The 25,045-nt window shown below is 42.4% G+C and overlaps 2 protein-coding genes across 3 annotated transcripts in view; one reads left to right on the top strand and one right to left on the bottom strand.

Moving 5' to 3' along the window:
* The window catches only part of CREB3L2 (cAMP responsive element binding protein 3 like 2), a 115,838-nt gene extending 99,678 nt beyond the window's left edge, over positions 1-16,160 (bottom strand). The window contains exon 1 of the mRNA XM_027101798.1: positions 15,662-16,160. Within this exon, the coding sequence (XP_026957599.1) occupies positions 15,662-15,763 (102 nt within the window). The 5' untranslated portion in view covers positions 15,764-16,160. The remainder of the gene's footprint in view (positions 1-15,661) is intronic.
* Positions 16,161-16,613: 453 nt separating this feature from the next.
* The window catches only part of AKR1D1 (aldo-keto reductase family 1 member D1), a 96,578-nt gene continuing 88,146 nt past the window's right edge, over positions 16,614-25,045 (top strand). For both annotated transcript variants that reach the window (XM_027101795.1, XM_027101788.1), the window contains exon 1: positions 16,614-18,292. In XM_027101795.1, the coding sequence (XP_026957596.1) occupies positions 18,212-18,292 (81 nt within the window). In that variant the 5' untranslated portion in view covers positions 16,614-18,211. The remainder of the gene's footprint in view (positions 18,293-25,045) is intronic.

Here is a 25,045-nt window from a genome sequence, read left to right as displayed (position 1 = left end):
ACAACCTCAGAAAGGTACCCAGAGTAGGGAGTGCCAGAACCAGGTCATAAGCCCAGAATCACTCACTCATCCATTCACTTGGCAAACATTTCATTGGTTCCCTATGATGTGCTCATCACTGTTCTGGTGAGCTTCCCAACAAGTATGCCTATGGAATGCCCTGAGTGGAGGCTAGAGCCCACAGAGCACTTGGGCTGTGATCAGCCTCATTCACTATTTCAATGCCCCGGGCAGATATCATCATTTTCTCTTAGTGCCATGTTGAGAGAGCTGGGAAGCACTGAATAAATAATTTGTTGGTGGTGATAAGGGCTATGAAGTCAGTGCTGACTCCAAAATCCCTGTTTTTTCTACCAACCCTCTGCCCCAGCGGTTGAGTGATCAGCAGACAACAGGATATTCAGAATCCACAGCAGAAATAGGAAGAGTAGGAATCAGAAAGCTGAAAACTCATCATGTTCAATCCACTGAACCATCCATCTCTCAGCTGGGCCAAGCTTAATTGCAGTTTCCTCCTATAAGTCTGTATTTAAGTCAAAAGGAAACACTAGGTTCCTTTGATTTAAAACCACCTCATGTATACAATGGAGAAAAGACAGCCTCTTCAATAGGTGGTGCTGGGAACTGGACAGCCACATGTAAAAGAATGAAATTAGAACACACCCTAACACCATACACAAAAATAAACTCAAAATGGATTAAAGACCTAAATGTAAGGCCAGACACTATAAAACTCTTAGAGGAAAACATAGGCAGAACACTCTATGACATAAATCACAGCAAGATCCTTTTTGACTCACCTCCTAGAGAAATGGAAATAAAAACAAAAATAAACAAATGGGACCTAATGAAACTTAAAAGCTTTTGCACAGCAAAGGAAACCATAAACAAGACGAAAAGACAACCGTGAGAATGGGAGAAAATATTTGCAAATGAAGCAACTGACAAAGGATTAATCTCCAAAATTTACAAGCAGCTCATGCAGCTCAATAACAAAAAAACAAACAACCCAATCCAAAAATGGGCAGAAGACCTAAATAGACATTTCTCCAAAGATATACAGATTGCCAACAAACACATGAAAGAATGCTCAACATCACTAATCATTAGAGAAATGCAAATCAAAACTACAACAAGGTATCACCTCACACCAGTCAGAATGGCCATCATCAAAAAATCTACAAACAATAAATGCTGGAGAGGGTGTGGAGAAAAGGGAACCCTCTTGCACTGTTGGTGGGAATGTAAATTGATACAGCCACTATGGAGAACAGTATGGAGGGTCCTTAAAAAACTAAAAATAGGACTACCATATGACCCAGCAATCCCACTACTGGGCATGTACCCTGAGAAAACCATAATTCAAAAAGAGTCATGTACCAAAATGTTCATTGCAGCTCTATTTACAATAGCCCGGAGATGGAAACAACCTAAGTGTCCATCATCGGATGAATGGATAAAGAAGATGTGGCACATATATACAATGGAATATTACTCAGCCATAAAAAGAAACGAAATTGAGTTATTTGTAGTGAGGTGGATGGACTTAGAGTCTGTCATACTGAGTGAAGTAAGTCAGAAAGAGATAAACAAATACTACATGCTAACACATATATATGGAATCTAAAAAAAATGGTTCTGAAGAACCTAGGGGCAGGACAGGAATAAAGACGCAGACGTAGAGAATGGACTTGAGGACACAGGGAGGGGGAAGGGTAAGCTGGGACGAAGTGACAGAGTGGCATGGACATAGATACACTACCAAATGTAAAACAGATAGCTAGTGGGAAGCAGCCGCATAGCACAGGGAGATCAACTCCGTGCTTTGTGACCACCTAGAGGGTTGAGGTAGGGAGGGTGGGAGGGAGACGCAAGACGGAGGACATATGGGGATCTATGTATATGTATAGCTGATTCACTTTGTTATAAAGCAGAAACTAATACACCATTGTAAAGCAACTATACTCCAATTAAGATGTTAAAAAAAACAAAATAAAATAAAATAAAACCACCTCATGTTCCTAATATGTAAACACAGCTGAAACACCAAATGGTTTTTTGGCTGCTACTTCTCTGCCTCCCTTTCTCATCAAACACAAAAATGTATGTGTTATGTTAAGATTGCCAGGGTCACTGGGCACCTTCAGTTAGAGCACGATGCCCTGGAACACAAGGGGGTCAGGTTAGTCTCCATCTAGGTTTGGTCTTGACCTCCTCGGCCTCCCCAACCCACAGCCCCAGGCCTTCCAGCTGCTCCCAAATGTAGGTCATGGGCTGCAGGAGAGTCCTGGAAAGAAAACTTGCAAATCCAGAGCAGAACCAGAAAAACAACTCCTGGCAGTGCCTCAGAAATGAATACTATCTCAGGGTAGGAAGTTCAAAGTCATAGCTACAAAGATCGGCTTCAGGTTCTGTGATTACGAAACAATACAGTATGTCCCCCCACCCTCCTTTCCAAAGGACAACGTCCAGTTCCTAAGCCATTTGTAAATGGAAGCAGGCAGAGGTTGGGGCGGGGGCGCATGGAGGGCCAGCCTATACACACACACATGTTTGAGGCTCTTGTGGACCAACCTGGCTTCTTGCTGGATTACAAGAGGGAGCTTGGCTGTGACTAATTTCAAAACACAAAGTTAAAGTCAAAAGCTGCCACAGGTAACCCCAGCTTATGAATCCACGTTCCAAAAGTTTGCAACAGCAGGATGCTGATGGTGGGGTAGGCTGTGCGTGGTGGGCGGACGGCAGGGAATGTATGGAGACTCCGTACATTCTGCTCAGTTTTGCCGGGAACCTAAAGCTGTTCTAAAAAATTAAGGCTAAAAGATAAAAATAAAATAAAATAAATAAATAAAATAAAAAATTAAGGCTATTTTTAAAAAATTGGTAACACAAGTGCTTCAAACTCACAAGACATGTAGTTATTGAAATAACATGATTGAAAGTAATCGGTTCCCCCTCCTACACTGTTGGTGGGAATGTAAGTTGGTGCAGCTACTATGCAAAACAGTGTGGAGAATCCTCAGAAAACTATACAGAATTACCATATGATCCAGCAATCCTACTCCTGGGCATATACTCAGACAAAACTATAATTCAAAAAGATACATGCATCCCTATATTCACAGCAGCACTATTCACTATTCACATTTAGGAAACAACCTAAATGTCCATCAACAGATGAATGGATAAAGAAGATGTAGTACATAGATACAATGGAATACTACTCTGCCATAAAAAAGAACAGGATAATGCCATTTGCAGCAACATGGATGCAACTAGAGATTATCATACTACGTGAAGTAAGTCAGAAAGAGAAAGACAAATACCAAATACGATATCACTTACATGTGGAATCTAAAATACGACACAAATGAACCTATCTATGAGACAGAAACAGACTCACAGAGGTAGAAAATAGACTTGCGGTGGCCAAGGGGGAGTGGGTGGAGGAGGGAAGGCCTGGGAGTTGGGGATTAGCAGATGTAGACTATTTTATACAGGATGGGTAAACAACAAGGTCCTACCTTTATAGCACAAGGAACTATATTCAATATCCTATGATAAACCATAAAGGAAAAGAATATATATATTAAAAAAAAGTAATCAGTTCCCAGTCAGCCAAGAGACCAACTTAACCCATACTGTAGCTGAACTGTGCTGGGTGAATTCTCAACTCGGTGTCACCTCACAGGAGTCTGTTCTGCTCTGGGCTGAGAAGGGCTGCCCGCTTCTGCCTGTGCAGTCAGTCGGAAAGCAGAGTTCTCCTTATTCTCCACCCCCTTGTTTCCTGGGCCCAACTTCAGTCCTGGGGTCAGAGTTCTCCTCCCATTCTTGTTCCTCATCTCCCCAGGAGGGTTGAGGGCCATGAAAGCAACATCCTGGATACAGGGAAACAGAGAGCAAAGGTAGAATCGAGCCCCATAATTCAGGGGGCACGGGGAGGACTGGAGGGTGCCCTCCAGAGTCCCCTCTCTAGGTCCTGAAACCCAGGCACTGCTTGGAGCTGCACATTTTCTTCGAAGAGACATCATTTACTTTAGTGTTCCTTCCACTGGAAAGCCCTCAGGCTCATATTCTTATTACAAAACCATTTGTCCTCACCTGCCCCTATTATTATGTCATTAAAAATGGGGTCAATTTGGTTTTTTTCTATTTTCCTAACATGTGAATACCGTTGATGTCTCCGTGATCAAACTTATCTTTGGCAACCACTGGGTCCACTTGATACTTTCTCAGTGGGAAGTTAGCAGAAATATAGAAAGGAAAAGGCTCAAGACTTCTAGGCATCTGCTAAATCCCAACTGTCTTATACAGATTTAATGAATCCAGAGACCCTCCTTTTGCATGCCCCAAAGCCTGAGACTCCTAAATGACACATGCACAAAGGGACCCAGGCACAAACTACTCCTCGCTCACGAGAAGGACATCAGGAATAGGTGGATTCAGCGTGGAGAGAAGAATGAAGAAAGGACCTTCATAACACTGCACGGGCACGGGGACAGTCTCCAAGGCCAATTTTGAGGACTGATTTTACAAAAACAAAAGGAAAGAAAGAGGCACTATTGTACATATTATCTACCATGCATATTTACTCCCAGCACCTGCCCTTCTGCAGTTTCTGCTCTTGCCTGGAAACAAGGCCTGCACTCCCTGGGCACAAAGCCAGAGAGCATGCCCACAGGTCCAGACCCTCGGGGGACCTCTGCGGCTCCAGGACACGGTCCCGCCCTGAGCTAACACCACACAGTGCTTGGCAGGCAGCTGAAGAGCATACTCAGCCCTTCTTTATCTTGACCACTCCATAGCAACCCTCCCCTCTTTGGATCCTGGATTTTCCTGGATTTTCTCCACTTTCTCTGCTGATTCCTTCTGAGTTCCATCTGCAGATTTCTATTCCCCTGCTAACGCCTCAAGTGTCCCCAGGGCTTCATTCTCAGCTTTGCTCTCACACTCCTCACTCTCCCCCAGACCTCGCTGGACTATCTTATTAGGACTATTGGCTTCACTTCTCCCCCATGAGATTCATAACACCCAAATCTACATCTCCAGACCCTTCTCCAGAACTCCAGACCCATGTTTCCAAGTGCCTTTCAGGTACCTCTCCTGAATGCGCCATGAACACATCAGAATCACCATGTCCCAAACTGAGCTCATTATCTTCCCCAGCAAACTCATCTTCCTGCACGAAGGGCAGCACCGTCAGCTCAGTGTGCCGCATCAGAAACCATGACGCGTCCCTTATCCCTTACACGCCCCACTGCCACCAAGTCTTCACGTCCAGCCCCTAACCCCTTCTTGTATTCATGTTCTGCTCCCTGTCAGGTTCAAGGCCCTCATGGTGCCTTGTTCTACTTCATGGACGAAATAGCCAGCCAGCAGATCACCTTGCTGCCATTAATTCTCCCCTCCAATCCATACTTCATAAACACTAGGGTTTCCTTTCCAAAATACACTTCTCTCCCTGTCTCTTTTTTATTAAAAGTCTTAAAAGCTTCCCACACTACTGCCCACAAAAGAATATCCAAATGGTTAACAAAGCATGCAAACCTTGTATGATCTTATCATATCTCCCAACACTCCCCACAGAGCATCCTACTCGAAACTACATAAAACCACTTGGGATTCCCAGAATCAACTATGACATGTTATACATTCCTACTCTGTATCTGCTGTTCCCACGGCCTGGAGAACTCCTATTTATACTTCAGGACCCAATGCAAATATCACCTCTTCAGTGAGAGGCTCTCTAACTCTTCATCTCCTTCAGATCTCTTGCTCCACCCTCTGTGTGCCAGAAATACTTTGAACGCAGCTTTAAAGCAAAATGTACACCAGATATTTAATGACTTGTGATTTAATGACTTCTTTACATATCTCCCTTCCCACTCTGCTGGGAGAACCACAAGGTCAAGAATGTATATCCTCCTGCCTAGAACATGCACAGGTTGAGAAAAGCAGTTCATTAAGTTCCTCAAATTGGAGGAAGGACCAGTGATGAGAGATATTTCCCCAGGATGTACAGACAGGAAGCAAGGGGAAGGAAGGAGTTAATGGCTGAATCTTTCAAATGCTATGACTGGTAACCTTGGATTTAAATGTCTGTTTGACACAATTGGCTAGTGAGAAAGCATTTTCATCACACATCCTTGTTTCCTCCAAGTTTCCTAAAAAAATCACCCTATCAGTTTGAATCCTGTAGGCTTTCTCAGCCAAAAGGAATTTCCCTTTAAACAAAAACTATTCAGACATTTCCAAGATATGAAATGTTAAAAAACCAAGATTTTCCACTCAGACGACTGAAAACTGTTTGTAGATTTTTTTTCCCCAGACTCCTCTAATTTGCCAAGAAGTCTGAAGAGGGGTGTGTGTGTGTGTGTGTGTGTGTGTGAGTGTGTGTGTGAGTGTGTGTGTGTGTGTGTGTGATGTTAAAAAAAAATGTCTCCTACCTCTGTGTCTCTCTGTTTTTCCATTCTTTATTTTGTCTGGGTTTTACTGAAGCAAGGTTTTTAAGTCAGAAAACAGAGGCTACAAAATGCAAAACTATACCCACCAACTGAGTGCCCAAAGGAAAGAGGTAATCAACTGACCTTTGTTGTTGTTGTTTTAAATCACCCATTTTTTAAAGATCAGAGACTTTCAAGGGTGACAGCATGATACTCAGCACAGAACTTTGGAGTTAAAAGGAACCTTTGGGACCATAATACAAATGTAGCATTTTACAGCAGGATAAACTGAGATGGAGGATGTGAAGTAACTTGTACTACGAGTTTTACCAAAGAAAAACTCTCTTCCAAGATACTTCTAACAAGAAGCAGGCATACAACTTTGAGTGGCTCAGTGTCACCCGTCTCAATTCTTTAAAAGCTCTTCAGTAATGTCAATAAAGTTTAGATAAATAAATTATACCAGAATAGAGCAATTCAAGGGCAGGCAATTCAACATCAGGCAACTGTAACTGAGCTCGACAGCAGCTATACACACCAGAAAGATCAATGGTACAAGATCTAAGAACTTATATCTGACTTTTGCACTGACCTTCCACTCAGTCCTAGAAAAAAATTAGATACACCACCGCAGAGCACCAAAAAAGTGCTTCCCAAGCTGAAGAATAGGTATGAACCCAGTCAAAACACAGCCTGCATCTGATGAGTGACACTGACTCAAGAAACAGCTGTGTCCCAGCAATGACTCATGAGCCTCTCTTGGGTTTACACTGCAGGAGAGCTGAGTCACAAAACATCCCCTGAGATAACAGGGGTGCGGTGATAAGGGGGATCAAAATGTTCTCAGCTCTTCTCAAAGTAATGCATCAGGAAGATTCAAAGGTTACCCAGCCAGAGTCACTCTACAGCTCATGAGGGCCCAGAAGATCTTGGGTCATATTCCAAAGATCTCCCAGTTTCCATCCACAGACAACTAACAGATGTAAAGATCTGAGAACCAGCTGTATTGAAGTTGATGGAGGAGCCCAGGAGAGTGTACAGGGAGAACACAAGACCAAGTACCAAACGCTCACGTTTAACAGGTGGTAATGCAGCCAGTAAAGGAGGAAAATCTAAGCCTCCCAGGGTATCATGGGAGCCAAAGCAAGAGCGAGTTACGAGATGAACGTGTGGTCGGTCAGTATTGCCAAATGTTCCCGTGAAGCCTTGCAAGCTAAGGATGGAGAGAAGACTAGTGGATGGGGCAGTTAGAGAGAAGCTGGAGAACCTTCAGGCAGCAGTAGGAACCAGAACAAACAGGAGGCAGAAGTAAAAACTGAGGAAATGGGGGCTTCCCTGGTGGCGCAGTGGTTGAGAGTCCGCCTGCCGATGCAGGGGACACGGGTTCGTGCCCCGGTCCGGGAGGATCCCACATGCCACGGAGCGGCTGGGCCCGTGAGCCATGGCCGCTGAGCCTGCGCGTCCGGAGCCTGTGCTCCGCAACGGAAGAGGCCACAACAGTGAGAGGCCCGCGTACCGCAAAAAGGAAAAAAAAAAAGAAAAAAACTGAGGAAACGGAGGCCGTAGCTATTGACTACTTGCCTGAGAAAACCTGGCAGTAAACAAGAGAGAAAAAACAAGCGGAGCAAGGAGGGGCAACAGCATCTGGCAAACATGTGTTCAAGGCAGAGACCTGTGTTTACAGCACAAGGCAGAAGCTGCGGAGGAGAGGAAATGAAGATGCCCGAGAGAGAATAATTACAGGTCCCTTGTGCTTCCTGAATGATATCAGACTCCTGAGGTGGGGATACCTCTTCCCCAGAAAGAAGACATTTGACTTAGGGGAGAGGGTGAAAAAGTGTGTACACTATGGGCTAGGCAGTGACATGTGAAGAAACTGAGACCCAAAGAGGAGAGGTTATTTGCCCAAGGTCACCAGAGAACCAGTGGCCCTGGATTCCAAATCTGCCTGGCTCGAAGGCACACCCTTTCCACAACGCTGCCTTCAACTCTACTCTAGCAGAAACTGGGACTATGATAGAATCATCCTCCCTCCCATGTGGGTCTCAAAACTAAACAAGAAAAGTTATTGACATCAAACTACCCAAGTCACTTTCATATTAAATTTTCAGACTTGCGGAGGCATTTACAAGCATCCAGAGTTTTAAAAAAAATACATTAACAAAAGAGACCAAGGCCACTGAGCTTATTCATTCTCCAAGACTCCCTTACTCTACATAATTGTGCATCGAGCAAGTATTACATATCTCTGAGCAGCCTGTGCTCGGGAGTGTAGGAAAGACAGTCATGTCCCCCGCCTTCAAGAAGCTTGTGTTCCAGCTGAGGTCTCTTGTTTGCTCGAGGTCTCAGAGTCTCCATAGATAAAAGGGGCCATCACCTCCTATGTGCCTTGTGGGTAACCTAGACAATTCCATTCAGGGAAAAAATGAGGTCACTTGGAAGAGCCGGAGAGCATGTGGTGAGCAGGGAGAAGGGGGAATAGACTCAAGGTTGACACCAATGGTGAATCTCACCATTTCATTTCAGGCTTGACTCTACTGAGTCAGGGAATGTAAACACTATGCCCTCATTCATAAAATCACTGACAAGCAATTCAGACACTCTGCAGCCCTAGACCCTCAGTCCTACCAATCTCCCAGCCAAAGCCTAAGGCCGTTTGCCCCAAGACAGTCCACAGACAGGTCAGAGCCCCGCAGGGCTGAGGCCAGCAGTTCAAACCGCAAACAGGCACACTCTGACCTTATCAGTGTTTGAATAGCCATATGCAACTGGAAAAACAGCTTCTTTGAAAAATGGCATTCAGCTCTCTGCCTGCGGAGATGAGGCTGTGTGGACCTCGAACAGAAAAAGTCATTCTCGTCTTGCACCGTGATCATGATTACAGGCTCAGCTAGTTACCTCCAGCCCTGATATTTGACCCTGACGCAGAGAGTTCAGATAATATAGTTAATTCTACATTTCCTCATTCATGAGTTGGGACACAGCAGTACCCCCTCCATGATAGCCTTTGCATGCATTGCAGAGATAGTCCATGCTTAAATGTTTTAAATTTTCCATTTGCTAGCCCACCTTTGTGAGAAAAACAGCCATTAGCTAAATGAACCCAACTTTTAGTGAAGGAAAGGTCTGCCAACTCAGGCTATTTGACTAATGATCATTACACATGGCCATGCTGGTCGAGGCTCCAAGAGCGCCTCCATTCCCACATGACTAATCTAAGCCAATCAGGTAAATCCCTTTCCAGCCATTGGTTCAGAAATGATGATGTGATCCCATCCTTGACAATAAAGCTCGAAGAGAAATCAGCTGGTAGGCATCTAAAAAAAGTTTCTTCCATCTTAAAAAAGGACAGAGGGAAGACACAACCTCTCTTCTCCCTTTGGATACTGTCATTTTTATTTGAACACCTGAAACTCATATGGATATGAGCTGCCTTCTGGTTGCCTCCAACTTGAAGATGAATCCTGCCTATGGATGGATGGAGTCTAGGTCCATGATGAACTGAGTAGCTGCTGAATCAGCCAAACATGTAGCTATACTTTTAGGCATCTTGCAACGTGACAGAATAATTCACTTATTGTGTAAGCAATGTGAATCAGTTTTCAGTTACTCGCAGCGGCAAGCATTGTCATTTAATTCAATTATTAATCTAGATGCAGTGCCTCATTTCTCCTGCCAGAGCGACTTCACATCAGAGCTCAATAGGATATTATCACTCAGGGATCACTCAAGAAAGAGGGCAAGTACAAAACTCAGTACTGCCCTCTCATCTTTCAGAACTGTGCCCAAGCCCACCTTCCCCCAACCCATGTTAACACAATGAGAACAATTTCAGAGACAATAATCTAATTGAATCAAAGATTTTTCACCAAAACAATGAAAATTCTTTAGATCATAAGCTAAATCAGCAACATATATGCAAGGCCGCCTTATGAATAGGGGCCACATGCAGAGGGGTAGTGAGAGCTCCCCCCAGCTCCCCAAATACTCCTCCCCTACTACCTGGCTATTGCCTACAGTTCTCCATTTAGAGATTCAAGAAATTATTGTTAAATATAAACGCCCATTTAGGGGTCATATGTTTAGCTTTACTAATATTGAAATTTTTAGTGTAAGCTTAAAAATCTTTCCTGAGAACAAAATTAAAGAGGAGGAGTTGGAAAGAGAACACCATTACAGTGAGCAACTTGGGGTCCAAGAAGCGAGGGGAACATGAAAGGAGTGAAGGTGAAGAAAGGTGAAGTAGGGCCTTGAAGACAAATTATACTGACTTCACAATTCTGTCTCCTACTGGGACTCATTACCTTTATTCAATTGGTGGAGGTCAGGTGACCAGAAGTAATGATTTCTCAAGCCACAAGGACCCAGGGTCCCACTCAGAATCTGGCCAGAGGCCAACAATAGGAGGCGAACATCAAATATCCCATATCCCAAGGGGGCCCTATCAAGTCTCTGGGCCGCCGAGAGGAAGGGGAAACCACCAGCCTCTCAGATCAGCCATCCACCTTCCGGCAATCACGATGGATGTGGAAGCCAGATGGCCTTCACATCCGCTCACCAGGCAGGTGGAACCGACCCTTAACACCCCACCCTCTGGGCTCAGTCATTTCATTTTAAGAACCAATGGGATATAAAATTTAAGCGCATAACCACTAATAATTCTACAAAGAACTGGATTTACATGAGTTTAGTATTTAAAAGAAGCAGAACTAAATTAGGAGGTTAGAATTAACTGATACACACTACTATATATAAAACAGATAACCAACAAGGACCTTCTTATAGCACAGGAAGCTATACTTAACATTTTGCAATAACCTATAAGGGAAAAGAATCGGAAAAAGAAAAAAAAAATATATATATATATATATAAATGAATCACTGTGCTGTACACCTGAAACTAACATAATATTGTAAATCAACTATACCTCAATAAAATAAAATACCAAGCAGAACCTCTGTCATTATCTTTGCAAAGAAAAGGTATCCTATTGTATACCTTAAAAAAAATAATCATTGCAAAAATTGATAAAATCCCCCTTTTCCAGATTGCTAAACTGAGCTATAAGAAAATTACCAAGAGCACGAAGTTTATCATACACAAACCCACTGTTAATCCTCCATCCTCAAAGCCCTTTTCCAGCAAGCACTCCTGCTTCCTCTATTCATTACCCAAGGCCTCCACCAACGCTGGTGGTATTGAGTGAGCACCAGAAACCCCTCTCTCCCCGAGGAAATGCAGGCTAAAATTACCTCTAGTCCAGTTTTATGTGGTGCCTTTAAGTTGTCATTTTTCATTTCCTAAATACTTTCAGGAGGTAAAAGTTTGAACAGTACGAAAGGGATAGTGTGTAAGTAACTCCCTCTCCCTCCTTCCCTCTCTTGACCTCTAGTCCCTCAAGTCCCCTTACCAGAAAAACATCAGCCATCTGTTTCTTGAGCATCTGCCCAGATATGGTCAGTGCATGTAATAATATACATAGATAAGATTTATAGACTGTTTTGCTCCTTAAATTGCAAAATCCCACAGTAAATTCCCAGAAATGTAATTTGCACAGAATCTTACAGGAAACACAACATGAATGTTAGAAACATCCAGCATCCTGGAAGCTTTAGGGGAAGGGACAAGGCTTCTTGCAATGATCTGAAACCATAATATATACACTCCTCATTTTTATATCTGCCATCTTTTCTGAAACCAGTTTTAGCTTGTATCCACTCTAGAAGCAATAGCTTTCCTAAATGTACTACTCACTGATTTAAAATTATATCTTATCATCTGTATGGGAACTATTTTTTCAGCTTCAAGAGGAAGCCCAAAGCTCTAATAATTCAGGATCTAATGAGCAAGTCCAGATTCGCTCTGTGTGGTTCATTATTTTATAGACTTTGAAACGGTCTCCTCTAAGCCTCTGTCCTTGTGGACCCAGAAGTTTTCTTCAGAACTAACCAAATGAGAAAAACACTGCTCCTGATGGCTCACAGAAGGCGCCTCGGAGACGTGACAATCCCAGCCTCGGGCAACTTCTATATTTTTAAAATCAGGTAGGTGACAGTTTTGCTAACACAGGGCATTAGCAATCATGAGTGTGGAAGCTAAATTCCTATTTAGAGCAAAGAGAGTGATCATGCTAGGAAGGGTTGGTGGCCCCACTGCCACCTCAGTTAAATATTAGCTACCCTCAGACTCAGCAATTTCTGGCTCCCCATCCTCTGACTCAGTTCCTTTTAAGTCTGGATCCTTCATTCATACAGCATAGCGGGCAAGAGCTTGGGCTTTGGAGGCAGGTAGACTTGAGTTTAAATGACCTTTTACCAAGTCACTTAAACTCATTAAGGCTCAGTTTTCTTATCTGTAAAATGACTCCTTCACTGGGTCATTGAGATATCCTCTTTTTTTTTTTTTTGGCTGTGCCCTGCAGCATGAGGGATCTTAGTTCCCTGACCAGGGATTGAACCTGTGCCCCCTGCAGTGGAAGCTCGGAGTCTTAACCACTGAACCGCCAGGGAAGTCCCACTGATACATCATTTTTGTAAAGCACTAAGTACAATGCCTTTCATGAGGACCAGCTACATAATCTATGGGACCTGCTACAAAATGCAAACGTGTGGGCCCTTGTTCAAAATTTATTGAGGATCTCAAGATGGTGACAGCAGAGCATCAAAGTGTGGGGCCCTGTGGGACTGCACAGGTGGCAGGCCCATGAAGCCAGCCCTCCCTTTCAGATAATAAATATACAATAGATGGTAGCTATACTATCTTACCAATTTCCCAGCTTACATTTGTACCTTACCCTCCCTGCAGGCTCTCCACTCCCTATGTGATGCCTAATCCACTCAACTTGGAAAGTTTCACTGGGCCATTACACAAACAGGCACTCTGCCTCAGAAGTAACCTGCATTTTTACAAGAAAAAAACTGACAAAAATGGGGGGATCTAAAACAGAAGGTGATGTTACCATAAGCTCATGCCAGACACACTCCCACCTTAGAGCCTTTGCTGTGGCTTTTCATCCTGCTGAGATAACATTCTCCCCTACTTCAGGCCTAGAGTGTAAGCTTCTCAAGGTCAAGAATTTTGAGGTTTTTTTGGTTCACTGATGTATCCCAACTGCTTAGAACAGTGTTTCGCACATACAAGCTCTTCAATAACCATTCATTGAAAGAACAAATAAATCGTGAGTGAATGCATCATCAGGCCATCCTTTTTCCACTTGGAGGTCAGGCCATTTCTCATTATGGACAAATGGCAATAATAACCAGCTCTGCAACTGGATACGCAAGAGAGTTCAAGAAACAGATGGGAAAGTTATCTATTTTCAAATCTCTGCCAAACTCCCCTTAGTTTAGAAGGAATATAACCCAGTTGTCTGTGCTACCAAATCCAATACGTCTTTCAACACTAATTCATATACTCAGTTTGTGGGCCACGGCTTGCAGCAATGACGAGTGGCATTTTATATGAGTGAGCTACCCAGAAGAGAAACACGTCCCTAAGTGGCATACATAAAAGTAATTAAAAAAAAATCAAATTAGAAGAAAAATAATCACCCATCACTGCTTCATTACAATGACATAGAAAAATTAAGCCCTTGCTACCAAAAGGAAGGTAAGGTCTCTACCCCTACAACTGTGCATAAAGATGTCAGTTAGAGCCAGTCCAAGCTGTCCTGCCTGAAGTTAATGTCACAGTCACGGGTAGCATCTCAAACCCTGGCATAAGATCTCAGAAATGCAAGTCATGAGGCCTGGAGAAAGGGAATGTGGATACTGTGCATAATTCATCCCACCAGCTGAAAGACAACCCAAAGCATTACAGCTGCGGGATGAGACATTTTCACAGCACTCGTGAGAACAAAAGAGAAGAGCTGCCCCTCGCAAATGGTTAAAATGTGGCCTATGTCAGGAGAAACATCTGGAGATACTATGAGAAGATATTTGACGGCCGGCGTTCTCTGAGCTCTGTCCTGGCGACAGGAAGCACATCTGGGCCCCCAATCCAAAGGCAGCCCACGTAGTGTCCTCGGGACAGACTCAGTGAGCAAAGCCCAGAAGATCACACCACACATCTGGCTTTTGACCCGGCATGAACTTCCACTACCTCTCTGCCCTGCACTCGGCATGTTTTCAACAAGCCATTCTCAGCCACCACAAATGCCTTGGTGGGAATCACAGGGAGGCCCTCATCCCTTTTCCCAAAATAACGTCAGCCAGAGGCAAAGGCCAAAGGGGTGGAGCCTGCAGGCCATTTTGCAAAAGTTTCAAATATCCTGGCACTGACTCCATTAAAAGAATCATGAAGGGGAAATAGCCAAGCCTCTCATTTTCTCATCAGTGTCTCTCTCTATACAAACTCTGCATTTGTAAAAAAGAAACAAAGAGATCTCACAATAAAGTCATATTATCAGTGCTGGCTGTTGGAAACAAAATTTCATTTTGCAAATTTAATACCAAAAACTTGAAACTGAAAACTTTATAAGAAATGTGTGTGCTCTGTGACAGTTTAATGCCCAAAGGGATCTCTGAGGCATAAGACTGAGCAAGGAACTGGTGAGCTGTCCCACCTTCTCCAAGGCCTTTCTGAAATATGCATTGCCTCAGATTTTCCATTCTCCTTTGCTGATCTTTCCTCTGAAGAAGGAGGAAGCAGATTTCTTGGCTGGACAGTTAAAGGAGCCAAATAAAGTAGTCTTCCTCCTAATATGAAGGGGCTTTTTTTCAAAACACACACACACACACACACACACACACACACACACACACACAGGTATACTTCCTAAAATTCAAATAAGATAGTAAAGGAAGAGAAAGAATATGACAGCGAAGGAAAGAAAATGCTACTTTATTTTGCCCAGTTTTAAAAAAATCTTCCCACAAAAATTAGTAGCAAACTAAACAGAGGCAGATTATCAAAACATCTACGCCTTCTCCTGCTTTACAGCGCAATAGGAAATGATATAGCATATGTGAAAAGCCCTCGGGGAAAAGAGTATAAGTTGCTGAAGGAATACAAAGCGTCGTTACTATTATCAAAAGTTTAAAAGAGACAGCGGCCCACCTTCACTGTTCAGCTAGAAAAACCACACCTCTCCCCAGATCTCTCCATTCTGGGCATGCTCTTCCCAAATGCTTCCTTCCCAGTTCCCTGTCCCAAGCTGTTCCTTTCATGACACTTCCCCCTCTCAAGCCGCCCCTTCGCCGCCCCGCCAAGTCCTCACCGTGTGATACATGAGAGCCTCGGTTTCTCCGGGCTCTGACAGCTCGCTCAGCTTGCGGTCCCACTGCAGGACGCTCTGCTCCCCGCTCTCCAGCACCTCCATGGTGGTCCGAGGCGTGCGGGGCCGAGGATGCTGAGGGCAGGAGGGGAGCGGGTAGGGCGGCCTCGGAGGGCGAGATCCGCCTCTGCGTGAGTGTGTGTGCGTGTGTGTGCGTATGCGTGTAGCTTATGCACTTAGAAAGGAAAACGTTCGCTCCTCTGCCTGAGAGAGAATTGCCAAGGGCTCCGGTTCAGCGTCCTCGGAGACCTGAGAATTCCCAGAGGAGACAGACTGTCTAGAGATCAGACCGAAGGCTGAGGAGAATAGAGCAGGGTGTGTATCCAAAATAAAGGCAGGAGATCAGTACTCATCCCAAGAAAAGCCCTTCTCAATAAGCTCACTTTCCACTACTGCTCCAGACACAAACTTTGAGATTCCCCAAGGCTCCTCGGCTCTGCTCCAGGACACAGCTATGTCTCCTCCTCCCTCCAGGGCGGGGACCAATCGGATGCTCACTTCTCCCGCTCTACCCAATCAGAAGTCTTTCTCTCCGTCTAGAGGCAGGGGCAGCGAGAAGTCTCCGCCCAAGCTTTGGAATGTGGGCGGGCAGCGCCTTTGACGTCATCGGGGAGCTACTCCGGTTTTACTACCGCCGGCAGCCGAGGTGTGCGGCAGCAGACAAATGGAGTGCTTGAGCCCAGGAGTGATGGACTGGGGGTGCAACCAATGAGGAAGGAGCGCCTGGGAGGGACAGCCAATCAAATAGCGACAAGAATACATTTTATAAGAGGGAGGGTGCGCTCAGTCGCCTGAGAATCCAGAGAAATTAGCGCGCGCGTCTAGAGGAAGAGAGTGCTGCTGGGAGCGCCGATTTACGTACTGTCCTAAATATTTTCAAGTAGTTTAGCTCATTTGAGTCTTTCAGGATTTTTAAAAAATAAGTCACATATTACACACAAATATATTTATATTAGCACATATCTGGCAAATTGTAATTGCTTGTGCTTCAGGTTTTTCTCCTGCTTTCTGTTAGACTCTTCTCCTGACGTGTTTTTTATGGGCTCTCCTTATTCTATTTTTTTCTTTTATTTACCCAACAGACATTGTCGAAAAGAGCCAACGGCTTCCTTTTCCAGGTCATAGAGATTTTACCTCAGTGGAAGAGTCAGACAATAAACAGGTAAAGAAAGAAACGTATAATGTCAGAAACTGGTAACTGCTGTAAAGAAAAATCAGAGAAAGGTAAGAGGATGGGGCAGATAGATGCTATTTTAGATAGCCATCAGGGTAGGTGACGTTTGGGAACAGACCTGAATGAAATGAGGTTTGGGGAGAAGCTGGTGTCTTACAGACAGCCAAGGAGACAGGTGTGGCTGCGGATTGAGGTGCCAGGGAGTGAGTGAGGGGAGAGGTGGCCTGAGAGATGGGCAGGGGACAGACCACCAGGCCTGCCTATATTGGGAAAGAGATAGCCTCTTCTAAATTATTTTTCCTCAACTTGTGATTTTTTTTCCTCCTTTCAGACTCCTTTTTTTTAAATTAATTTTTATTGGAGTATAGTTGCTTTACAATATTGCGTCAGACAGCTTTTAAGGAAACAAAGTGCTTGCATATATAGTTTGCTCATTTTAAATGTAAGGGAGTCTTTGCCAGTTGTCTCTAGAAGTTTCTTACAGTGGCACATTCCGGTATGGAGGTGTTACTTTGTTCCCTTCGCAAGTATTTTTTGGTGGATAGGGTCAGTCCAATTTTGTCTTAGAACTCTATGGTGTCTTTAAGTGGTAGTTTATTATAGAAACTGTTCCATTTGTCTGGTCCTATCTCCTGGGTCGTTGGAGAATATTTTAATGCGTAAGTAGAAATTCTAGTTTATGGGCCCCGTACCTTCCTTGTAAAATAGTTTTCTCATTTTTCTCTTAGTCCTTGGTTTTTATTTTCCAGTCTGCTACCTCCTTCACCACATCCTTTTCATAGATCACCTTTTCAATTTTTAGCAACTTTTTCCATTTTTCTTAGCATAAGACTCAGCATGAGCAAGTGAGGTAAGAAACATGTACACCCTCCTTCAACTGGAATACAAGCATGTATCTGTCAAACATTTCTGCCTTAGGCAACGTCAGTCCCTGGTTTTGCCCCATGTGGTTGGCAGTTTCTAAGATGGCTCCGATGATCCTGCTTCCTGGTGTTCACACCCTCTGAAACTGCCTCCCCTTGAGCGTAGGCTGGACCCGGGGTCTTCCTTCTAGCAAAGAGAATGTGGCAAAAGTGATGGAATGTCAAAAAATATTCTGGCTCCTGTCTGGCTCGTTCTCTCCTCCTCTCGTTTGCTTGCTCTGATCTGTGAGCTGCCCTATGGAGAGGCCCACATAGCAAGGAACTGAGGAAGGTGTCCAACTAACAACCAGCAAGGAACTGAGTCCCTCAATCCGATAACGCAGGAGCAACTGGACCCTGTTAATATAACCACTTGAGTGACTGTGGAAGCAGATCCTCCCCGAGTTGAGCCTTGAGATGACTGCAGCCTTGCGAGAGACCCAGAGTCAGAGGACTCAGCTATGCCATGCCCAGATTCCTGACCCGCACAAACTAAAGGTAAGAAGTTTATATTGTTTTAAGCCACTGACTTTTTCCTTCTTAAAATCAGTAACATAATAATTGGTTTCCTAAATACTTGATTAAATTTATCTGTATTGCCATAGTAATAGAGTAATGTCACAATTCCTACATGGTTTTTCAGCCTCCTTTGTTGCATGTATGCTTCTCCCATTCAAGGTATGAAGACTTCTCACCAGCACATTTCTTGTTCTATATCTTGAGTCTAGAGTTTGTCCCTTCCCCTAACATAATTAGGACTTAAAAATTTAGCTGACTTTTTTTCCAGCTTCTCTGGCATCCCTTAAAAAGTAGCAGCACTCAGGAATTCCCTGGCGGTCCAGTGGTTAATACTCGACACTTTCACTGTGGTGGCCCAGGTTCAGTCCCTGGTGGGGGAACCAAGATCCTGCAAACTGCACAGCGCCACCAAAAAAACAAAACAAAGTAGCAGTGCTTGCTCCCCTGTCTGGTTTTGGGTTTGGTTTTGTTTGGTTTTTTTGAGATATAATTGACATATCACACTTATTAGTTTCAGGTGTACAACATAATGATTCGATATTTATATATATTGTGAAATGATCACCACAATGTCTAGTTATAGCCACCATGCTGTATATTATAGCCCCAGGACTTATGTATTGTATTTTATAACTGGAAGATTGCCTTTTGACTCCCTTCGCCCATTTTGCCCACCCCCAACCCCTGCCTGGGAATCACCAGTCTCTTTGTATCCTTGAGTTTGCTTGTATGTTTGTTTAGACTCCACCCAAGTGAGATTATACAGTATTTGTCTTTCTTTGTCTGGCTTATTTCAGTTACCATAATGCCCTCAAGGTCCATCCATGCTGTTGCAAATGCCAGGATTTTCTTTTTTTTTTTTTTTTTTTTTTTTTTTGCGGTACGCGGGCCTCTCACTGTTGTGGCCTCTTCCGTTTCGGAGCACAGGCTCCGGACTCGCAGGCTCAGCGGCCATGGCTCACGGGCCCAGCCGCTCCGCGGCATGTGGGATCTTCCCGGACCAGGGCACGAACCTGTGTCCCCTGCATCAGCAGGAGGACTCTCAGCCACTGCACCACCAGGGAAGCCCCAGGATTTCCTTCTTTTTAATGGCTGAATAACATTCCGGTTTATACATATACCACATTTTCTTTATCCATTCATCCACTGATGGATGAATGTGTCTTGGCTATTATAAATAATGCTTCAAGGAACGTGGGGGTCAGGATATCTTTTTGAGTTAGTGGGTTTTTTTTCCGTTGGTTAAACAACCAGAAGTGGAATTGCTGGATCATAGGATAACTGTATTTTTAAGTTTTTGAGGAACTCCATACTGATTTCCAGAGTGGCTGCACCAATTTACATTTGCACCAACAGTGTACAAGTTTTCCCTTTTCTCCACATCCATGCCATCTCTTGTTTTTTCTTGTCATTTAACAGCTATCCTAACAAGTGTGAGGTGATACCTCATTGTGGTTTTGATTTGCGTTTCCCTGATGACTAGTGATGTTGAGCACCTTTTCATATTCCTGTTGGCCATCTGTATATCTTCTTTTTTTTTAAGTTATTTATTTATTTATTTGGCTGCATTGGGTCTTCGTTGCTATACACGGGCTTTCTCTAGTTGTGGCGAGCAGGGGCTACTTGGTGTGCAGGCTTCTCATTGCGGTGGCTTCTCTTGTTGCGGAGCACGGGCTCTAGGTGCATGGTCTTCAGTAGTTGTGGCACGCAGGCTCAGTAGTTGTGACGCGTGGGCTTAGTTGCTCCACGGCATATGGGATCTTCCCGGACCAGTACTCAAACCCATGTCCCCTGCGTTGGCAGGCGGTTTCTTAACCACTGCACCACCAGGGAAGTCCCTGTATATCTTCTTTAGAAAAATGTCTATTCAGATCCTCTGTCCATTTTTTAATCAGATTTTTGTGTGTTTTTTGCTATTTAGTTATACAAATCTTTTATTTTTTGGATATTAAACCCTTATCAGGTATGTGACTTGCATATATTTTTTCCCATTTAATAGGTTGCCTTTTCATTTTGCAGTTGCTTTCCTTTGCTGCACAAAAGACTTTTGGTTTGATGTAGTCTCAGTTTTTAATTTTTGCTTTTGTTCCCTTTGCTTGGTGACAAATCCAAAAAAAATCATTACCAAGGCAAATGTCAAGGATCTTACCACCCATGTTTTCTTCTAGGAGTTTTAGGGCTTCAGGTCTTATGTTCAAGTCTTTAATACATTTTGAGTTAATTTTTGTGTATTATGTAAGATAGTGGTCCAGTGTCACTCTTTTGCATGTGACTGTTCAGTTTTCCCAACATCGTTTGTTGAAGAGACTGTCCTTTTTTCATTGTATATTCTCAGATCCTTTGTCATAAATTAATTGAACATGTATGCATGGGTTTATTTCTGGGCTTTCTATTCTGTTACATTGATCTGTGTGTCTGTTTTTATGCCAATACAATAATTTTTTGATTATTATAGCTTTGTAATGTAGTTTGGAATCGGGAAGCATGATGCCTTCAACTTTGGTCTTCTTTCTCAAGATTGCTTTGGCTATTTGGGGTCTTTTCTGGTTCCATACAAATTTTAGGATTGTTTGCTCTACTTCTGTGAAAAATGCCATTAGAATTTTGGTAGTGACAGCATTGAAACTGTAGATCACTATGGGTAGTATGGACATTTAACAACATTAATTCTTCCAATACGTAAATGGAATATCTTTCCATTTATTTGTGTCTTATTCAATTTCTTTCATGAGTGTCATACAGTTTTCCATGTGTAGGTCTTCCACCTCCTTGGTTAAGTTTATTCCAAGGTATTTTATTCTTTTTCATGCAATTGTAAGTGAAATTATTTTCTTAATGTATCTTTCTGATAGTTCATTATTAGTGTATGGAAATGCAACATATTTTTACAATTGATTTTTGTATCCTGCCACTTTACTGAATTTGTTTTTTAGTTCTTAGAGTTTTTTGCTGGAATCTTTAGGGTTTGCTACATATAATATCATGTCATCTGCAAACAGTGACAGTTTCCTTCTTCCTATCTGGATGCCTTCTATTTCTTTTTCATGTACCTGTTGCTCTGACTAGGACTTCAATATTATTTTGAACAAAAGTGGTGAGGGTGGGAATACCTGTCTTGTCCCCGATCTTAGAGGAAAAGCTTTCAGATTTTCACCATTGAGTATGATGTTAGCTGTTGGCTTCTCATATATGGCCTTCATTATGTTGAGGTACATTTCCTCTATACTCACTTCTGAGATTTTTATCATAAATGAGTGTTGAATTTTGTCAGATGCTTTTTCTGCACCTTTTGAGATGATCATGTGATTTTTGTCCTTTATTTTGTTAATGTAATATATCACATTGATTGATTTGTGGATATTGAATCATCCTTGCATCGCTAGAATAAATCCCACTTGATCATGGTATATGATCCTTTTAATGTATTGTTGAATTTGGTTTGCTAGTATCTTATTGAGGATTTTTGCATCTGTGTTCATTAGTGATATTGGTCTGTCTTTTTCTTTTCTTGTGGTGTCCTTGTCTGGGTTTCATATCAGAATAGTGCTGGCTTGGTAAAATGAGTTTGGAAGTATTCTCTTTTCTTTTATGTTTTGGAAAAGTTGGAGAAAGATTGGTATTAATTCTTCTTTAAATGTGTGGTAGAATTCAGCAGTGAAACCATCTGGTCCTTGACTTTTGTTTGTTGGGAGGATTTAATCAAAATCAACTGATTCGGGGCTTCCCTCGTGGCGCAGTGGTTGAGAGTCTGCCTGCCGATGCAGGGGACACGGGTTCATGCCCTGGTTCGGGAAGATCCCACATGCCGCGGAGTGCCTGGGCCCGTGAGCCATGGCCGCTGAGCCTGCGCGTCCGGAGCCTGTGCTCCGCAACGGGAGAGGCCACAACAGTGAGAGGCCCACGTACCGCAAAAAAAAAAAAAAAAATCAACTGATTCAATCTCCTTATTAGTAATCAGTCTTTTCAGATTTTCTTTCTTCCTGATTTAGTCTTGGTAGGTTTATGTTTCTAGGAATTTATCTATTTCTTCTAGGTTGTCCAATTTGTTGGTGTATGTTCATAGTAGTCTCTTAAGAGCTTTTGTATTTCGGGACTTCCCTGGTGGTCCAATGGGTTAGACTCCACACTCCCAATGCAGGGGGCCCAGGTTTGGTCACTGGTTGGGCGGCGAACTAGATCCCACATGCCTGACGCAACTAAGAGTCTGCATGCCACAACTAAGAAATGCACATGCCACAACTAAGAAGTCCACATGCTGCAACTAAGAAGCCCACATGCCGCAACTATGAGCCCGCATGCCGCAACTAAAAGATCCTGCATGCCACAACGAATATCCCATGTGCCACAACTGAGACCCTGTGCAGCCAAAATAAATAAATAAATTTTTTTAAAAAAAGATCTTTTGTATTTCTGCATTTACTTTAGTGTTCTCTCCTTTTTTTTCTTGGTGGGTCTAACTAAAGATTTGTCAACTTTGTTTATCGTTTCAAAAAACCAGATCTTAGTTTCACTGATCTTTTCTATTGTCTTTGAATTTCTGTTTTGTTTGTATATGCTGTGATCTTGGTTATTTTCTTCCTTCTACTAACTTTGGGCTTCATTTTTTCTCCTTTTTTAAATTCCTTGAGGTTGTTTAGTTGATATATTTCTTGTTTCTTAATGTAGGCATTTATCACTGTGTTTTTGCTGCATCCCATAAGTTTTAGTATGTTGTATTTCCATTGTCCTTTGTCTCAAGGTATTTTTGATCTTTCTTTTGATTTCCTGTTTGACCCATTAGTCGTTCAGTAGCATGTTGTTTAATCCCCACATACATTTGAATTTTCTAATTTGCTTCTTGTAAATGATCTCTAGTTTCATACCACTGTGGTTAGAAAAGATGCTTGATAATGATTTCAATCTTCTTAAATGTATTAAGACTTGTTTTGTGGCCTAACATGATCCATCCTGTACACTTGAAAAGAATGAGTATTCTGTTGCTTTTGGATGGAATGGTGTGTGTGTGTGTGTGTATACATATATATAAGTTGATGTGGTCTAACCTGTCATTTAAGGCCTTATTGATTTTCTTTCTGGACGACCTATCCATTGATGAGAGTGGGGTATTAAAAGTGCCTACTATTATTGTATTGCTGTCTATTTCTCCCTTTAGATGTGTTAATATTTACTTTATATATTTAGGTGCTTCTATTTTGGGTGCATAAATATTTACAAATGTTATATTCTCTTGTTGGATTGACCCCTTCATCACTATATAATGACCTTCTTTGTCTCTTATTACCGTCTTTCTCTTAAAGTCTATTTTGTCTGATATAAGTATAGCTATCCCAGCTTTCTTTTGGTTTCCATTTGTATGAAATATTTTTCCATTTGTTCACTTTCAGTCTGTGTGTGTTCTTATATCTGAAGTGAGTATCTTATAGGGAACATATAAATGTGTCTTGTCTTTTTATCTATTCAGCCACTCTGTCTTTTGATAGGAAAATTTAGTCCATTTACATTTAAAGGAATTATCGATAGGTATGTAATTGTTGCCATTTTAATTGTTTTCTAGCTGGTTTATAATTCCTCGGTTCCTTTCTTCTTCTCTTAGTCTCTTCCTTTGTGATTTAGTGATTTGCTATAATGGTAATTCTAGATATCTTTCTTTTTATATTTTTTGTATCTAGTATAGGTTTTTGCTGTGTGGTCACCATGAGGCTTACAGAAAACAACTTGTATTTATCATAGTCTATTTCAAGTTGATAATAACTTAAGTTTGAATGCAGTCTAAAGCTCTCCCTTTTATCCCCCATTTTGTTTTTGATGTCACAATTTACATCTTTTTATCTTGTGTATCCATTAAAAATTAGTGTATAATCTACGACAAAGGAGGCAAGAATACACAATGGAGAAAAGACAGTCTCTTCGATATGTGGCACTGGGAAAGCTGGACAGCTGCATGTAAAAGAATGAAATTAGAACATTCTCTAACACCATACACAAAAATAAACTCAAAATGGATTAAAGACCTAAATGTAAAACCATATACTCTAAAACTATTAGAGGAAAACATAGGCAGAACACTCTTTGACATAAATCACAGCAATATCTTTTTCGATCTGTCTCCTAGAGTAATGCAAATAAAAACAAACAAATGGGACCTAATTAAACTTAAAAGCTTCTGTACAGCAAGGGAAACCATAAACAAAATGAAAAGACAACCTACAAAATGGGAGAAAATATTTGCACATGATGCAACTAACAAGGGATTAACCTCCAAAATACACAAACAGCACATTCAGCTCAATATCAAAAAAATAAACAATCCAATCAAAAAAATGGGCAGAAGATCTAAATAGACATTTCTCCAAAGAAGACATACTTGGCCAAAAAGCATGTAAAAAGATGCTCAACGTCACTAATTATCAGAGAAAAGCAAATCAAAACTACAATGAGGTGTCACCTCACACCAGTCAGAATGGCCATCATCAAAAAGTCTACAAACAATAAATGCTGGAGAAGGTGTGGAGAAAAGGGAACACTCCTACATGTTGGTGGGAAGGTAAATTGATAACAGCCACTATGGAGAACATAGTATGGAGTTTCCTTAAAAAACTAAAAATAGAGCTACCATATCATCCAGCCATCCCACTCCTGGGCATATATCTGGAGAAAACCATACTTTAAAAAGATACATGCACTCCAGTGTTTATTGCAACACTATTTACAGTAGCCAAGACATGGAAACAA

The sequence above is a fragment of the Aethalodelphis obliquidens genome, unplaced genomic scaffold (assembly GCF_003676395.1).
Source record: "Aethalodelphis obliquidens isolate GAN/ISIS:26980383/991018 unplaced genomic scaffold, ASM367639v1 scaffold5, whole genome shotgun sequence".
Taxonomy (NCBI): domain Eukaryota; kingdom Metazoa; phylum Chordata; class Mammalia; order Artiodactyla; family Delphinidae; genus Aethalodelphis; species Aethalodelphis obliquidens.
The sequence above is the reverse complement of the archived record's forward strand: the minus strand, read 5'-3'. Positions and strand labels throughout refer to the sequence as shown.